Raw genomic sequence first — 19,578 nt, 5'->3', positions numbered from 1 at the left:
TTACAAAATAAAATAAATCATGATTAATATAAATAAAATCGTAGAACAGACAGAGAAGCACACTCTGCTCCATGGTGAAATAAGTAACATGTAGAAACCTATGATAAGTAATATCCAATGGAATGATGACTAGTGAAGTTCCTGCCAATGTTTATCTCATTCATACATTACATTCATTCCAAACCCTCTTTTGTGTTTACATAGTTCAATTGTGTATGTTGTCTTAATAAAAAATATTCTACGTGTTTAAATTCATTACATGACATGGATGATGTTGCAAGTATCATAGTTTTGGAGCATTAAACTATGCAGGACAATTACTGGAAGATCCATGTTGTTATCTTTAGAACCTTTGAGAAAGCTACAATGGGAATGAAGTGTACATTTAGAGTATAATGGAAAGGGCTCATTCAGACATTTTATCAGCAGATGAATACTACCTCTTCTCAAATGTCACTAGACCGAGCCACTGTCAAAAATCCTAGAAGGTGACTGTATGGAGAACACATACAAATGTTTTAAAGAATTGAGTTTTAAGAATTACAGAAAGTACATTAATTCAGTCTTATTGTTAATAAAGACAAAAGGAAGAGGGTCACTGTCTGTAAACTATACCTCAATAGGTGGTAGTGATGAGTTTATATGCATAAATGTGTTCCTTTATTTCTAATACGGGAACATATTGGAAGAACCACAAAGATACATCAAGAACATAGTTGGATGAAAATAATTCTCATGCCAAATACTGAGCAGACACAAAACTTCATAAAAACGGCAAAGCTTTCAATTGGCAAGGTACTCACCGTGAGAAGTTGAGAAAATGAACGTGTCGAGTAAATAAATATGGCTGCTCAGCAGTACTAACATTTTTAATCAACTCCATCTAAAGAAACCAAATTAAACAAAATTAAACTCAAATTAATAAAATTGTCAACAACATACATCAACTCAATGTCTGATTCATGTTTCCTGCCATTTGAAAATTCTTACTATGGTTGTTCAAGTTGGTGGAGTGTCAGATCGGTAAATTGGGTTAATTAAGGGTTAAGGAAATAAAGTCATATGTGGGATACTACAAGGACCAAATCTGGGTTGGGAGCAGCTCAATGTGGACATTGACATTGATCTGGATTGTGTACTTGCATTTTATATTTTATTGAATTTCTATAGCGCTTCATGCTAAAGCACTTAAATATAAATGGTAGAAAGAAAATGTAAAATCAAATTACATGGTGGGCCATTAAGAGGAGAGTAGATAGGTCTTGAGGAGAGTATGGAACAGCAAATAGATTGGATATCGAGAGGGTGAGTATTCCAGAACCTGGAATCTAGGAGTGAAAAAGAACAACATCGAGATTGGGCACAGGGAGGGGGCGTGGCACAGTAGGAAGAAATTGAGACTCGGAATGTAGAGAGCGGGAAGGTACGTAAAAAGAGACCAGCGAGGAAAGATACATATTGTGGAGGCTTTTGAAGACAAGACATAGTTAGTGAAAGAACAGACAAGATTCAATTGATAGCCATTGGAAGGATAGAAGAGCAGGACCAAAAGAATCTCCAGCAGAGAGTAAAAAAAGAAGTCAAATAGAAGAGTTGTAAACAGATTGGAGCGGTGCGAGTTGATAAGCATTAAGAACAAGCAGAAGTGATGAATGAAAGAAAAGTGAAGAGAAAATTAACAAAAGCAGGGTTTTTGTGCCATGTAAAGAGAGGACAGAATGGGGACGCCTGACATTGTAGAGGTGATAGTGACAGGAACAGGGGACATCAGAGATTTGAGAATAGAAAGATAAGGTGTGGCAGTGGTTAACTCCAAGATTATGAGCTGAAGGTGAAATTGGGAGAGAAAAGGGACGAAAAAGAACAGAAGGAGGGGGCAAAGGAGGAGGAATGGTAGAAGAAGTTGACAAGAGGACTTCAGTCTTGGATGAACTGAAATGTAAAAAGTGTTCAGACATCCAAGATTGGACAGAAAAGAGAAAGGCAGCCAGCATAGAGTGAATAGTATCTGAGAAGGAAGATCTGAGGGTCATCCGTGTAGAAATGGTGCAAGAGGTCAAAAGAAGAGATCATAGATGAGAGAGGGATTGTGTACAGAGAGAAGAGAAGTGAGCCTAGGACTGAGCCCTGAAGGACACCATATTGAAGAATGACAGGATAAGATGAATCAGCCCAAGAAACAAAGTAAGTGCCATCAGATAGATAGGAACCGAAACATTGAAGAACAGAACTCCAGAAACCTAGGTGAGAAATTGAGCAGAGAAGGATAGTGTGATTGACAGTGTTAAAAGCTGTGGATAAATTGAGTAGAATACGAATGGAAGACTTTTTAGAATATTATGGTGACAATAGGGAACTGCAGACTGAAAGAAGAGTGATTTTCAAGAATGAAAAGGACGGAAACCTGATTGATAGAGACGGAGAAGAGCAGAATCATTAATACAGGAAGATACCTGATTACAGACAGCATATTCCAAGGGTTCTGAGAGAATGGGGAGAAGAGAGATAGGGCAGTAATTCGAAGATAGGGAGGAGTCAAGGGACGGCTTGTTGACAATGGGAAGTATAGAGACTTGTTTAAGGAATGAGCGAAAGGTCGCAGTTAGAAGAGAAGAATTAAAGACTTTTGGACTGTATGGGATAATGAGAGAGTAGACTTTGGGAAATAGAGTAGATGGAAATGGGTCAGCAAGGGCGGCAGTGGTATGGGCTTTAGATAGAATAGTTGAAACATTCATTAGTAAGAAGGGGAAAAATGTAGACACTGGGGAAGGGGCTGAAAAGTTGGAAGGAATGGATTCAGTATGGATAGAAGAACCGCTTGAAGAAATAGAGAAATGTGGAAGGATAACTTTAGAAGAAAAGTAATTGGCTAAGTCAGAAGCAGAAAGGGAAGAGGAAGATGAAGGGTCAATAGACAGAGGAGGGTGATTGAAAATGTGGAACAGGCAATGAAGATGAGAAGCAGAGGAAGCAAGGAGCTCAGTGAAGTGTTTTTCTTTGGCCAAAAGTAAGGAGGAATCAGAGGAAGTGTGTATGGAAGAAAGAGAAGCAAGATCAGACAATGAGTGCGACTAGGACCAATGACATTTAGATTTATGTAAAAGATGACAAGAGGAACGAAGAGAAGAAGTAATCCAAGATTGTGGTGGTTTGGTATATGGGAAGAAAGCATGAGAGGGATAGAGGGAAACAAGAGTGTCCTAAATTCCACCAATAAAGATACATTATCAGTAGATAGGAAGGATGAAGAAATATAGGAAAGAAGAGAAGAAGTGAAGATTGAAATGAAAGTAGAATTCCCAAATTGTCTGAGATCCCTTCATAGAAATAAAGCAGAAGAAGGGAAGGAAGATGGAGCAAAGGGAAATAGGAAATGTAAACAAAAGTAGAAAGTGATAGGAAGATTACATAGGGAGGGCAGAGACCAAAGAAATGGATGGTGAATTTGAGAAAACTAAGTCAACGGATGAACCATAGACATGAGAGGGAGCGGTAGGGATATGGCTGGGAAAGATGGTAGAAATCAACAATAGCACAGAGGGGAATAAAGGAGTGGGATGAATCAAGATTAAGATTAAAGTAGGCAAGAATTACACGGGGAGAAGAAATAGAACTGAGGAGAAGAAAGAAGTAACATTAGAGATAAAATAGAGTCAAGATAATCACTGAAGCAAGTCAAAGGACCAGGAGGGTGATAGATTACAAGAAAAGCAAAAGGGTGTGGTTTAGGAAAAGCACAGTAATGATATTCAAAGGACGAAAAGAAGATTGGGAGGTAAGAAAATATCTGAAAGGAAACATTATATAAAATACTAGTCCCGCCCCAGCGACAAGTTAGGTGGTGGGTGTGAGAAAAGGACGAAAAAGTAAAAGAGACTGCAGCTTGGATGACAGAATTCGAAGATTGAAGTATTGCTTTGGTAAGGCATACGAAATGGAGATTAAAGCATAGGAAGAGGCCAAGGATGGAGTGGACTTAACTGCAAATGGAACAGCATTCCAAAGTGCAATGTTTATAGGAAGTGAGAGATCAGATAGTTGTGGGTGGAGTAAATTACAGGAATTTGAATAGAAGACTAAGGAGATTGATGAGAGGTTACACGAGTTGGAAAAGGGAAATAACAGGAACAAAAGAAGATAGCGAAAAACAAATAAATGAAAGAGAAAAGCAAAAGGCAAAGTTTATAGGGAATCAGTAATTAAGTGCCAGATTGTTACAAGTCCAAGGGCCTTATCACAAGTTGGGCTGTATCCTGGTGGTATTCCCACGGGGATACCGTCCGCGCTACAAGTGCTACCGCCACCCGGTCCGGCGCTATTAATGCCGGATCACGGGTTTGGCGAAATGGGCCTTCCCCATTCCCTATTGGGCCCATTCGGGAATTCCCCATTGGACCCAATGGGGAATCTTCAGCGCGATTACTGTCAGCGGTATTACCGCGCGGTTATAGTGCCGAAAAGCTGGGGATAAATACTGTCAAACCCATGATTTGGCAGAACCTTAAATGCTGTGGTAAAAGCGTTACCGTCGCATTTAAGGGTTACCGCCAAACTCAAGATAACCCCGCAGGACTGAAAATGGTTGGGGTACAAAGGGTGGGCTGAGTCCAGGGTGTGGGGGGCAGAAGGAAGGCTGTAGGGCTGGTGCTGCAAGGCAGTCAGAGGATATAATAGAGGTGAAAGACATAGGGCCTCATTACAACCCAGGCGGTAAGTTCCCTACTTTACCACCATGGTGTAAACTCTATTTACACCATGGTGGATGGCGGATTTACCACCCCATTCCAAGGTGAGTGGGGAGGTAAATTCCCATTCCCCATTTACCCTTCCCCATTCCCAATTTTGCCCCATAGGGCATAATGGGAGTGGGGAAGGCGCTTATTACGGCACCGTAAATTACGGTGCCGTAATTAGCACCAAGGCGGGTTAGCGCCTTGCATTTTAACGCCTGCTAAAAGCAGGCGTTAAAATGGTAATTAGGCGTTAAGGGTAAACGGCGCCGACGGCGCCGTTAAACCCTTAACGCCTGGGTTGTAATGAGGCCCATAGTAGTAAAAAGGGAATGAACAGAGTAGAGCACGCAGATGCAGCCCGCTGCAGACAGCCACAGATAGCAAGGGATTTAACTGGACTTTGCCAGTGCTTTGCCTCAGAAAGAGTGTTTAAGGCTTTTGGGTGGTGCATGTAAGTGGAGACGTGGCCAGTGAAGATGGACAAGGCAGGCCGCTCCGAAGGCTCAGCAGAACATCTGGGATCCAAGGAGCGAACCAGGGCCAGGCGGAACAAGAGAGTCCAGACCCAATGTTGCAGCACAGCAGAGCTCAGGAGGTACTCCAGGGATCAAGGAGCTGGTGGTCACACAGGGTCAGGCCGTACACTGCACGCAAGGCACACAGCAGGTCACACTTGATGCAGACAATAGGTATGTTCCCAGTTGCCACACAAATCTCTCATAGGGTTAACACAGCAGTGTGAATGGAGGAATCAAGAGAGGTTTATGGACACTGGCATATGAGGTTCAATTACATCAAGTGCAAGTCTTTACTTACAGGGCCAGTAAATGTTCATACGCAGCATTACTGAATGGGACAGGAGGTGTTGATGGTGGGAAAACAGGGGAGGGATACTTGTTCCATAAAACATGACACTTTTAAAGTGGAGAGACGATGTGGTATAGGTAAATGAGCAAGGCTGGAACTGTGGGGACACACTATACTCATGTCATCACTGTACGCATGCCAGGTTGAGGATTAGTATTGTGTACATTTCTGGAGGCCTCATTTCCAGAAAAGTAAGAGTGTAGACTACCAAATCAAAGACATGCAAGATGGTGCATGCTCGATTCCACAGGTACTTCCAGAAGAGGACCCAGGAATAGAAACATCTCTCCATTGAAGCGAAAGACGGACAAGGGGTCCAATACAGACTATCTGATCCATAAAGCGAATAATCACAGAATGTGATGCAGGCATCCCAGCGGACGCTTATGCCTAGAGATCTCAGGACATGACTTTGTGGGACATCTAAGATTTCAACAGAAGGGGACCCTGAATCTTCTAGATGCGCAGAGCATCAACAAAATGAAGGAATACCTGATGGTTGAACTTTGTTAAGTATCACTGTTGTTGTACCTACATTTCACTTGGCTACACTTGTGACTTGTAGTCTTATCTTATCTTGTTCTAGCTGCCCCAATCGTCCATCATTCATGTGTTCATCCTTGAACTAGCTGGCAATCAAAGCAACCTCTGTTTCAGTAACCAGTGTGACCTTGCTACAAGCTATTCATTATAGTCACATTACACCAATATATGAAACTATATATATTTAGAATCATTCAATTAAATATTATTTATTCATAAATGGATCACTTAAAAAAATTAAAAAATCTTTAAACATACCAATTCTAAATCATTACTTGAGTAATTTTGGGTCAGCATTTAACTACGAGGTAGTGAAACACTGAATTAGATGGAGAAAGCGGGAGTCCAGGTAGGATCTTTGTGTCAATAAGAGGAGATTGGGCTACTGCAAGACTGAATTGGTCTGGTGGTCCTTTGGGGCATAAAGGTTATAATCCTAGTAGAAATTGATATTTCTTCAAAACTAAAAGCACATTAAAATGATGTCAAAATAAATGTATTCTTTGGCCGTAGAACCCTTTGCCACATTACCGTGGGCATTTCTTTCACATTCCTGCCCACTGGGGCTTCTCAAATCTGTGGCAACACCCCAGTTCCTCCCCTATTGAACCTATCGGAAGACCTCAGAGCATGTCTTTGTTAACTTGTCTAGTAATCTGAGGGCTCATCATGATGGAACATCTGACTGAATGTGAGCTCATCCCTTCCTAGCACTGTATGAGCACATACATACTGATGCATGGAAAGAATGCTGGGGCCATTACTATCAAATCACCATGGGTCGCAGCTCCCGTACAGTGTGGATTAGGGATCAATTGCCAAAAGACGTATGAACACAAGGGCCTGTTGGATATTCATGGTAGTGGAAGACCACTGGTGAGGTAGTCTGGGGGCTGAAGAACTGGGGGAGGAATGCCAGCAAGGAAGAGATGGAAAGAAGGGAACAGCTTTGCTGAGCAGTCAGCAAAGATTTGTTCATGTGCACAGGCAGCTGGTGGATAGGATCCCAATACATGTTGGGAAAATCGTTTTCTTTTCTTTCTTTCTATATTCAACTCAAGGACATAAAAAGGTGCATCAAAAATACATATACAATATTGAAATAAAGAGCAAATTGCAAAAAACAATTCAGATTTCATGGAGTAAAAATATAATGATGATAAAAACTGATTTAGAAAACTGTACATGCACTTAATCAATAAAGCGTGATCCAAAGGATAAAACTTGTCATAAAACAGGGAGAGATAATTTGTAGCACCTCAAATGCGTTAGACAGTTAGCGTACTAATGCTAATTGCATCGTAGGGCAGCGAGAGGTGACTCGCATCCTTGCATGTAATAATTTGTAATGCATGTACATAAAAACAGGAAAGGGTGTATAGTCTCCACAATGGAGCTCACTAGACAACATTAATCCGTTCCTCCATTGCTCCAAGATTTCGTAAATGTAGCCAATCTCAAGGTACCGATACGAAAATCAAGGAATAGAGCTGGTGCATATGGGGGGGAGGGGGTCAACATAATCCAAATAACCTTCAAAGCCTGGTTTAAGCTTCTTTCCAGATATTTTAGACTTAGTTTCAATTGATGACAATTTGATATAATTTTTGACCTATTGTGAAAAGCTATATCTTTTTTACTGTATTAGCAACAGTTGTGTTGATATTCATTGGGAGAAACCAAAGAACGTGTTTATTCATTGTGATCCAAGGTTTTCATCACATGTGTAACCCACGAGAGCCTCCTCCCCACAAACGAATTGACAAGTTGCACAATGTCATCACAATATGGCTCCAGTCTAGGTTCACACCACAAGCTTAGCCAATACAGAACAGGCTTCATGGTCAACTCGTAATCAATGGGACAGAAGTAAACTTCCAGGCGTATAAGGGCATTTGGTGACCCGTGAGATAGCATAAATAACTTCTTCAGAAATGTGCTTTCTACTTTAGCTAGCTCAGAACACCAGCATAACCCCAAATCTTCACCCCATACAAAGCGGAGGTCAACGCCAGTTTCCTGTACAAATCTAATGTGGTGGAGGCAACTCTCCTACCATGTCTCTTAAAAAAGCTCAGCACCCCGCCACTACATTTTTCCAAACTACCACCTGATTTGTCAACTTGTGAGGTCCAGTAACCATTCCAGTGAAAGCAAATCCGCAAATAGTCATAAAACTTCCCCTGCTCAAGGGAACAACCTTCAACTTTAGCAGTTAGCCGTTGTTGTCTGGAAAACGCCATTGCTATGCACACCATTGCTTTAGTCGTCCCTGTATTAAGGGAAAGTTTGAGTTCCGAGCATTTCCTCACGAAGGACGCCAAAGTCCCCTCAATCCCCTGTGGAGAGGTAGATAATAATACAGAGTTCTCTGCAAAGAACAACACCACATTATCTTTCTGTGCCTGTTTTGGGGGATCCAAATATTCCTCAAGTAGTGTCCTGATCACGTCTTCAATATATACACAAAACAAGAAGGCAGCAAGGACACACCCCTGCCTTACCCCTTTGGTCACCTCGAAATGGGATGAAACCTACGCTGCCAGGCCATAGCGAATCACAGCTTTATTATTATTGTAAAGTGAAAATACAATCGCAAATTATTTACTCTGCATATCTCTTCCTTGCAAGGCCTACCAGATTAGATTCTGCGGGACTCCATCAAAAGCCGCTTGAAGATCAACAAATATGGCATATAAATTAATCTTATTTTCTACGGCATATATCTGTACTCTGCATATTTCTGCAAAGCATGTAAAGACGTAAACTTTGGTCCACCATACCCTTTCCTTTCTGAAATCTCGCTTAAATTGGATGGAAAAAATTAGGAGTATCAACCCATGCCTGGATATGCGTGGATATGCTTCAATATTACTTTGGCAAAAATGTTGCCAGTGTTATCAAGCAGAGACATTGGCCGTTAGACATTGGCCGCCTCATCCTTAAATACATCAGCAGGAAAACTATCAGGCCCCGCAGTCTTACCCCGTCTTTGGGACTTAATAGCTATAATAATTAAATCTATACGCCTTCCTTGGCTGCTCTCCCCTTCTGGGGGTTCCTGTGTATCTATGGGCAGTTCCCCCCTGTAGAGAGCTGAAGAATAGGTGCACCATTCATCTGGAGTGATGTTACATTAAGGACACCAGCCCAGCGGACCTAAGTTCCAGTGACCAATTTCCAGAACGTTACTGCATCCCCTTTTTCATAAGCTCTGGTTCGGCGTTTCAATTCTATAGTCTGGAATTCAGCCTCTTTAGCTTTAGTTCAGTTTTTGTAATTTGATTTGCAAGAGCACGAATGCTCCCTATCTTATAGCGAGGCTACCTAGCAGTAGTTGGTTTGCATGGGAACATTCGCTGTCAGTCTTGTCTACTGCATCGTTTTCAAGAAGTGCACACCAGCATTCATCCAGGAATACCATATGGGACAACAGCTGCACATCAATGATACTTTGTATTGCTTAGTTAAATAGGCTTGAGGTGAATGCCCGCATACGGCTTAGCATCAGTGTTAGAGGAGTGCAGCATGGTTCTTGATCAGCATTGGCCAACCCCCGCATGCATAGTCAGAAGTCCAGGGTACGGAACCTTCATTGAGAATTCCAACTTACCTCAGCATTCCCAATCCTCTGTTCTGCTCAGAGTCCAATATGGGCTTCTCCTTAACTATTCACGATGTGGAGGCCACCATCTCCAGCAAAATATTCATTAGTTGTTGAGAATTAGATGAAATATTGTTCGGTTTAAGGAAGGTCAGACTCTCTGCATATGCGCGGAGGGGTTTTGGCCATGAACCATTTATGATGACTCTTTCAACTTTGAAAACCCCTAAAGAAAATCCTGCTTTTTTGGGACATCAGAGAATAGACACATGTGTACTGACTAATCGTGTGGCTGAGCCATAGAGAGTACTTGTGAAAGGACCCATTTCTCTAGGAATAATATTAACATTTGAGCAAGGACCATCTGTAACCCTACTGTTGGAGAGAGATGTTGCTGCTGTTACAAGTTCCTTTCCCAACAAATTGTTTTGCAGGCCTAGTATCAGGTCTAGTGTCTGCCAACTTTATTCTGGCTTTCTTCACATCGGGCCTCATGACGGGTCTGACGGTAACCCTACCGGTGCTACTGGCGGGATGCCGCCGGACCCGTATAAATTTACCGGCGCCTGACTTCCCGGTGCCACCGACTTATTACGAGTCCGGCGGCGGGGAAGTCACGCGCCAGTCAATTTGTTAATCCCCATTCCCAAAGAGTCCCAGAGGACTCTATGGAAGTGGGGAAACAGAAGCAACGGCACCGTTGCTAACGGTGCCTGTGCTTCTGTGATGGGTTTACTTACCATGATCGCTGCGCCCGGCAGGGTATGACCTCTCGTGCACAGCAGCTCTGGCAGGCAAACATGTAGTTTTCAAGAAATGCACAGTTTGCCGGTCTGGGAACAAGGGTGTTGGTGAGCTTACCAGCTTGCCAATGAGGAGGCTTGAAGCGGCTTTTTTTCTAAATTCACTCCCCCCCCCCACCACTTACCTTCTTGTTCCTGCGTCCCCGACGGTGGACGAGGAAAGCATACAACCGTGTGGAGACTCAGAGCGGGGCCATCCCCGCTCCGCGCCTCCACACGGCTGGAGGCTTCCCTCGTCCCCCGCCGGGGATGCAGGTATGTTTTTTTTTTCTGCTTGTGTTCCCAGCGCGTCCGCTCCCGATGCCTGCCATGGAAAGGGAAAATGGACTCCGTTTTCCCTTTCCATGGCGGTGGCCATTTTCTTGGTCGTTTTTTTTTCTCCTGAAACGCTGCAGCGCCGAAACGCAGCAGCGTTTCAGGACAAAAAAAAAGCTTTTAGTGCCCCGGTCACGCAATTTTTGCTGGCTGGGGTACTAATAGCAATAGAACCATCGCGTCGGGGGCATTACCATCTCAGGTAATGCCCCGGGGCCTTCGGTAAGGCCCTCACTTCGCACGGGTCCTTACCTATGGGCCCCGGGGCAATACCTGAGACGGTAATGCCCCCGACGCTCGGGTTCTATTGCTTAAGTAAAACACGAGCATTTCTGTCCACACTGGTGTCCAATGCATAAAGCCATCATACCTGATGCTACTTTGTAGGTGCTACAAATTGAGGTATCACGGGATCCACGTAATGGAAGTATCCTGGATCAGTTGATTGTGGGGGAGATTGTTTTGTATCTTAAGTTCAGACAAAGGCACTGGAGAAGAAGCAGAAATCTGTCCATACCATTTGGTCAGAAGCTAAGATACTCCTGAACAGTTTTATGGGAAGTGGATCACCACCCGACTGTATACATGGGTCAGAATGAGAATATGTAATTATACAACAGAATTCGACAGGTCAAAACATTAGTGTCTAGAGATCTGATTGCAAACCACTCGTCAGTCAAAGAATCCATTTTGAACCAATATACCATGAACTTGTGGGTTCCTATTTTCAAGGTTTTGCTTGTTAAATGATAATTGAAAAAGGGGATAAACGCCATTAATGTACACCGGGTGAGGAAGGTTAGACATTCAAACAGTTACACATTTGCTCCTTAGTCTATCGAAATACTTGTTATGTTCTCACCACACATGCCATTACAGTTGTAGCACAGAAACAAGGAAGAAATAGAAACTACTCAGAGCTTTCCTTCTTGGTAACAAACCTGTGGCAATTCCTGTAGGAAAATCTGCCTGCCCTAAAAGCATGGTATACACCTTTTGGGATCCAAGATGGTTTTTCAATGCTCTTAAAAGCTCTTTGATCTACGGTGTGTCCTGCCACAAACCCCCAGTACTGCCGGTGCTATTACCACATTTGAGCCAAAGCTGCATCTGTGCCTCTTTATTAGCACTGGTGGCTACTTGTAATGTTTATATTATGCTAGCGGAAGCCAATAATAAATCAACTGAGATCTGGTAATAACTACTGCAGGAACTAAACATCATACTGGAATTTCAGCTGTTGCTCATTGTTTGCGCCTCTATCTCTTGAGTTAAGTTCCATCCTTACTTTTTGACTTGCTGCGCCAAATACTGTTAAGCGTAGGTCCAGATGAAGGACCTCAGCCAGGCTCCTAACCACAGGGGAAACACATTTGCTCAACCAAATAATGAACACAGTACAACAGCACAGCATCATAATAATATCCGCCCGACCACACACAACATATAGAATACAGTATTTTGCATCTAAATAATAGCAATTCAACAGACACATCTTGGTAGAATCATCTGTAACACTACAATTGTGTATCAAAGCAGCCTTCTGAAGGTTGATACGTCAATGAACAATTAAAGTGGCCTTTTTAAGTAACTGAATTGTTATCAAACCATCATTTAATTTGTATAATGCACTAGAGTCCTGATGAAGAGCTAAGCTCAAAACATGTGCAGGCTCAGCCTTAGTGGAGATAAGTGATGTATAGGAAAAGGACTTAATTTTGAAGGAGGTGGCAAAGAAAACAATCAAATAAACTGATGACTTAGCTAACCAAATCTGCTGTGGCCCATCGAATGCAAAATCATTTTTAAATGATATGGTTCAGGACAAATCAATGTAATAAATTAATTGTGCAAAGGAGATGGATATTTCATCCAAGAAATGTCCCCCTTTTCTACTGTTCAGGTGTTATTTCACTCTTCACTCATGCTTTGTGGACATTTTATAGATGATAACATTCACTTCTTGTGGGTGGGTTGCGAACCTTCACAGTACTTCTCTTGCTATTGTTGGCCAGGATTGGCCATGATCACAAAGGATTGATTTGTGCAACTGAACAGTTATTCAACCATGCGACATGGAGTTTCAAATGTCCAAAGTATATGGAATGATTTGTTAAAGCAATTTCTTGGCTTGCAACAGGATCTCACCCTTATGATACCAAATTTCTTCTACATTTCGTCCCGATCTTTCTTTAAGAAAACCATGCTCTGTGCAACTCCCTGTTTAAGAAGTTAATTCAACAGCTTCCTTATCTTCCTAGCAGCAAGATTACAATGAAAAGTGTTTAGTAACATATTTAATATCATTTTTGGAAAGAAGTGTGATATTTGGGTAATTTATCTTGTGTTGAGTGTCCTGCACGTTCTGCTGATCCCTTGAACCTGCATGTCTTATTGCTGCCTGGGAAATTCGATCTTAATCTTATATATTGAAAGTGTACCACTTGCAGCAGCCTGCTCATGTTCTGTGCTCTCTTCTATTTCAAGTTACCCCCTTGTTGACTCAGACCGAGGGTACTTACGATCCGCTGCCTCACCACAGCAACACTCTTTAAGCTTTCTATGACAGCAGGCTTTCTTCTGTAAATCCTTTGTGCCATCATCCAAAACTTCTTCATCTCAATACCTTCAACTTTCCCTTCCTAAATATCTTCCTTCCCGAGCTCTTCGCTCATCCGCCTCCAACTCCCTCAGGGTCATTTGCTTCTCCAAGCAACAAGTTGGTGGTAGATCTCTTTCTTCGACTGGGGCCTCCTTCTGGAACATCCTTCCTGCCTCCCTGAAACTTGAGGAGAACCATCTCTAGTTCTGGAAGCACATCAAAACCTTCCTCTTTGCTTCTGCTTTCTCTCCTCTTCTCCCATGCTGAACTCCTGGCTGAAACTGCACTGGTCACCTGGCTGCGCTCTGATCTCGGGCCCAGGTGCCCTCCCCTGCCAGTTGCACATCTGCACTGCCTCCCTGGCAACCCCCACACTTGGGGACTGTTTTTCTGCATCCCTACAGTCCCGTACCAGCACTTTCCACCAGCTGGCTGCACTTTTACTTATTACTTTTATTTATTCTATTCATTTTACTCGTTGTCTGTGTCTTCCCTATGTTCCCCCTCCCTTGCCTCGTTGCGCCTTGAAACTCTTGTATATAGGCGCGTTATAAATGCCATATCAAATCATGCCATCTTTGGCAGGATTGCACCTGCAGCTACCAACACAGCATGCTCAATAACACAACTCAGTTTGCACCTTCCAAAATCCAATGGGCATCAAATGTTCCCCATTTTTTCCACCGTGGAGAAAATTAATTGTGAAGCCCACTGTCACACAAGAGGGACTGGAGTGTTACTAATGGTATCCAGTGAGGTTAACGAAAATGAAATAACAAATAACTTTTTCAACAAACCTTAAATACCAAAAAACACTGAATTGGTAATTATATATGGGATACATTACTCACCGTAATCGTATTTCTGATGCTTGTATCTGCTTAGATTCACATGCTGTGCATAGGCCGACATCTAGTGGAAGCTGTGGAGTATTACAGTGTGTTTTTCAAAACTCGAAAATGGGCGTCGACACAGGGCGTGCCAGTAATACTATTCCTAGTGTGACGTCGACTGTACCCATGATCCCTCACGCGTCTAGGACCCTTAGATTATATTTTTTCTGACATGAGGTAGCATGAGGAGTAGCGTGAGTACAGATAATCCAAGCAGATGGACAGATAGATAAGACTACAAGCATCCATGCGCCTTCTCTCAGAGGGGAGGAAGGGTGGGTCGCATGTGAATCTAAGCAGATACAAGCATCAGAAATACGATTACGGCGAGTAATGTATCCCTTCTGAGGCTTGTGGAATCTGCTTAGATCACATGCTGTGCATAGATTAGCGAGCAGTGTTAGAAGAAGGAGGTGGGATGTGAGAAGGGTCATGAGCAAATAAATGTCTTAGAACCGCTTGTCCCACTTGAGTATCTGTCTTGGAATGGGTGTCAATGCAGTAGTGCTGAGTAAAAGTGTGAATAGAGCTCCAAGTAGCTGCTTTGCAAATGGTGTCAAGGGGTACATTTGCAATGAAAGCCAGAGTGGCCCCAATGCCTCTTGTAGAGTGGGCTCTTGGCGTGAAAGGCAGAGTTATTTCAGAAAGAGAGTAACACAGCTGGATACAGTTAACAATCCACTTAGAGATGGCATCTTTAGAGACGCAATCTCCCTCTCTGCCTGTAGCTACGGAGACAAACAGCTAATCTGTTTTCCTTAGCGGTCTGGTTTTGTTTACATAGTAGAGGACTGCCCTACGCACATCTAGGGTGTGTAGTTTCACCTCAGCCAAGCTTTGTGGGTCTTGGAAGAAAGCCGGAAGCTCGATGGACTGGTTCATGTGGAATTTAGAAATAAACTTAGGTGAGAACCTAGGGTGTGTACGTAAAACCAGTTTATCTTTATGAACTGTAAAGAATGGATCCTGCACTGACAGAGCCTGAATTTCACTGACCCTTCTTATAGATGTTATTGCTACTAAGAAGGCCGTCTTATAAGTCAGGTGTTTGAGACTGCTTTTATGCATGGGTTCGAATCGGGGGCCCATGAGTTTAGATAGCACCACGTTAAGGTCCCATCCTGGTGGTGGGTTTGAAATAGGAGGGTGAAGTCTCTTTACTCCTTCCATGAAAGCTTTAACCACTGGTATCTTCCACCACAACACCTTGTTATGGGATGTGGTGTATGCTGACAGCGCTGCCAGGTGTACCTTCAGTGAGTTAAATACCAGTCCTGCATCCAGCAGGTGGCGCATGTATGTGACAATTGTGGAAGGAGTGCAATCAACTGGATTGACTTGCTTATTCTGGCACCAGATAACGAATCGTTTCCATTTGTCAAAGTAGCAGTGCCTCGTGTTTGGCTTCCTAGATTCTTTTAGGATGTCCATACATCTCTGTGGTAATTCGAGATGTCCAAACTCTATGACCTCATGAGCCATGCTGCTAGGTTCATTGAGTTGGGTTGAGGATGCACTGTTTGACCTTGGTGCTGGGACATTAGGTTGTACCAGCCCAGGAGTTTGATGGGTTCGCACACCGCTAGTCTGCGTAGGTGTGGGAACCACGGTTGTCTCGCCCACATGGGAGCAACTAGGACGAGCGTCATTTATTCTCTGTTCATCTTTTTGACCACCTTCCTGATCAGAGGTGTTGGTGGAAAAGCGTACGCAAACATCCCTGACCAGTTCATCCACAGGGCGTTCCCCTGGGAGTCTTGCTGGGGGAACCTGGATGCAAATCCTGGGCACTGTCTGTTTTCGCTTGTGGTGAATAGGTCTATAGTGGGGAAACCCCACTGAGAGAAGATATCTTCTACGATTTCTCTGTGTAGACACCATTCGTGTTCCTCTGGGAGGGGATCTCTGCTCAAAGCATCCGCCAGAGAATTGAGATCCCCTGGAACATGTTGAGATGACAGGAAGATCTTCCATCTGAGTGCCCATATCCAAATTTTCTGGGCAAGCTTGGACAGATTGGGGAACGAGTCCCTCCTTGCATGTTTAGGTAAAACATGGCTGTAGTGCTGTCCGTCCGGATCTGCACTGACAGATTCAGCAGGTAGGGCTCCAACGCTTGAAGCGCTCTGAATACGCCAGAAGCTCTAGCAGGTTGATGTGATTCCTGGCCACTGAGTGAGACCAGAGACCCTGAGCTGTGTGGTGGAGGTGGTGAGCACCCCACCCTGTCAGGCATGCATCGGTTGTGACTACCGCCTGTATCTCGGGATCGTAAAAGGGTTTCCCCTTGGACAGATTTTCTCTTGTCCACCAGTGAAGGCTTTGTACCAGTGTTGGCGATACGACCACTAGATCGTCCCACTGACCACTTGCCTGAGACCACTGTTTCGCCAACCATTCCTGCATGGGACGCATGCGCAGGCGCATGTGGGGGACCAGGTAAATACATGACGCCATCATGCCCAGCAAACGCATTGCTTTGCGTACCGTTATCTGGCGACCGGCCTGATATTGCGGAATTTGCAGCAGTATATTCCGAATTCTTTCCTCTGATGGAAAGGTCAACCCCTCTTGCGTGTCTAGGGTAGCTCCTAGGAACTGTTTGGAGGTACTTGGCACCAGAATTGACTTCTTCTCGTTTATTGAGAAACCTAATTCGAAGAGGAGGTTGATCGTCCTTTGAATGTTTGTTCTGCAAATTACTGGGGTCTCCCCCGTGATGAGCCAGTCTTTCAGGTAAGGGTACACCGGGATTGCCTCCCTGCGTAGGTGTGCCGCCGCCATCGCCAGTACCTTGGTGAATACCCTTGGAGCCGAGGCTATCCCGAAGGGCAGTACCTTGAACTGGTAGTGCCGACTGTCCACCTTGAAGCGCAAGTACTTTCTGTGCGCTGGGAACATGGAAATATGAAAATAGGCATCTTTCATGTCCAATGTTGCTATGTAATCCCCCTTTTTTAGGAGGGGGATTACCTCTTGGAGAGTAGTCATGCGAAACTTTTGGGGCTTGACATACTTGTTTGCAGGCCGTAAGTCCAATACTGGGCGCATTGTCAAATCTTTTTTTGGCAAAAGGAAGTAAGTTGAATAAATACCCTTGTCTACCTGTTGTCCCGGGACGGGTTCTATCGCGTCCTTTGCTAGAAGCGTGACGATCTCCTCGAGGAGGATCTTCTGGTGGTCCAAAGAATGTATTCTTTGGCGTGGAGGGTGGTTTTGGGGACGCTCTAACAGTTCTATGCAGTATCCTGCGGACACTGTGGACAGCACCCATCTGTCTGATGAGATCCCTTCCCAAGCTTGGGTGAAGTTGGAAATGCATCCCCCTACTGGGGATGCGTGAGAAGGGACCCTGAACGGAGCGTCACTTTTTTGGTGGAGGTGTGCCGCTGCCTCTACTGGGGCTGCCTCTACCTTTACCACGTCCTCTCTTATTACCCCTGCCATAACCCTGGGTAGACTGCTGGCTGTTGTTGTTCCATTGTGTACCCTGCCCCTGGGAATAGTTAGACCCTCTCTGGGAATTTTGTCCACGTGGGCGACGAAAATTGCCATTCCCTCTCTGGTTTGGGGGCTTATTGGTTAGTTGGCCTTGGGATTTGGGTGTGTCATACTCGTCCTTGGCATTTTTCAGCGCGTCCTCGACCGCCTTTCCAAACAATAGATCCGGCTCCACCGGTTTATCTATCAATGATGCCTGGGTTTCGGCTTTGAACCCAGACTGTCGCAACCAAGCATGCCTTTTGATAACAGTACCTTCTGCTATCAATCTGCCGGCGTTATCTGCGGCATCAAAGGTTGCTTTTAATATGCAACCGGACATGGCTCTTCCTTCCGCCGAAACTCGTGCCAATTGGCTTTTTAAGGGTTCTGGGGCGGAATCTATGAGTGCCGCGACTTCTTCCCACTGGTGGCAGTTGTAACTCACCAGCAGGGTGGTGGAGTTGCCTATCCTTGCCTGGTAGGCGGAGGTGGAGGCTACTTTCCTGCCCAAGCCATAAATCTTCTTGCTCTCCTTGTCGGGAGGAGCTTCCAACGATGACAAGGGTGTTCCCGCCCTCTTACGGGTGTTTGTAACTACCAGGGACTCTGGTTTCAGATGCCCTCTTATGTACAGTGGGTCTGTTTGGGCTGCCCTGATAAGCTTCTCAACTCTGGGGTTTACCGCCCTAGTGAGATTGGGATTAACAAGGGAAGGGTCTATCCTTCTTTGTATTAGGATAGGGATGGCCTGGGCAACAGGTCTCCTTTCTCCCACTAACTCCTCGGCAAAGTCCCTCTCTTCCTGAGCACCCTGGGTGTCAATGTGGAAGTGTTCTGCCGCTCTGGACAGCACTTCATTCAAGAGAGGCTGGTTGTCGACAGGGGAGTCGGTAACCGGGGGTTCTTTATCTACCGGGGAATCTAGCCTGTAGGTTTCTGGGTTGTCCTCCTCCTCCTCTTGGTCCTCGTCATCCCCATAGTAGCCCGTCCCAGTTTGTTCTTCCAACATGCCCAAATCTGGATCCTCACAAAGGGATGGATCTCCCTGATATTGAGAATAGGGCTGTATACTGAAGGGGTCTGAAGTAGGAGCTTCAACCTGGGACTTCTTACTTGGGGTTATAGGATCCTTAGAGCCTGAGGGAGTTGACCCGTCGGGGGTAAAAGAAAGAAAGTGTTCAGGGTTTTTGGCGTAGAAATCTGCCAATGATGACATCCTTGACATGACTCTGTCTATGTCATCACTAGACCATTCTATTGAACTGGGAATGATTCTTTCTTGGAGGCCTTTCCCTGTTTTATCTTGACTAGACCTACTGGTTTGAACAGGGGTCTTTGGGATAATAGAAGACCGAGACTTGTCCATCTGTTTATGTGGGGTAGAATGTTTTTGAGGTGTGGAAGGAGGCTGAGACTGCTTCCTCTGTTGTTTTTCCCCTTCCCCGTGGGTGGAAGAGTGTTTACCCTGTTTTTTCGCCCCTTCGGAGCCTTTCGACACCTGGCGCCGAGGTTCGGGGGTAGTGTCTCTATCTCTGGAGTGTGGAGGTTGGGACTCGGGAACAGCCGTTGCGCGGCCTGTTGACGCCGACTCCTGGAGTGCGGTCTGGGGATAGAGGTCGGCTTCGTCTTCTGACGATCGAACCTCTGTTACCTTGGGGAGCGAGGCACTTCTGGCAACAGTGGATGGTTGCCTGGAGTCATGCGGCGATCTAGATCGAGAACGCCCAGAGGA

General features: G+C 44.5%; 1 protein-coding gene across 1 annotated transcript in view; it reads right to left on the bottom strand.

Moving 5' to 3' along the window:
- The window catches only part of UST (uronyl 2-sulfotransferase), a 1,214,931-nt gene that overhangs the window by 531,020 nt on the left and 664,333 nt on the right, over positions 1 to 19,578 (bottom strand). The window contains exon 4 of the mRNA XM_069606670.1: positions 804 to 883. Within this exon, the coding sequence (XP_069462771.1) occupies positions 804 to 883 (80 nt within the window). The remainder of the gene's footprint in view (positions 1 to 803; positions 884 to 19,578) is intronic.

This window comes from Ambystoma mexicanum, chromosome 4p (genome assembly GCF_040938575.1).
Source record: "Ambystoma mexicanum isolate Mex_15411 chromosome 4p, UKY_AmexF1_1, whole genome shotgun sequence".
NCBI lineage: Eukaryota > Metazoa > Chordata > Amphibia > Caudata > Ambystomatidae > Ambystoma > Ambystoma mexicanum.
This window is presented reverse-complemented; position numbering and strand designations above follow the sequence as displayed.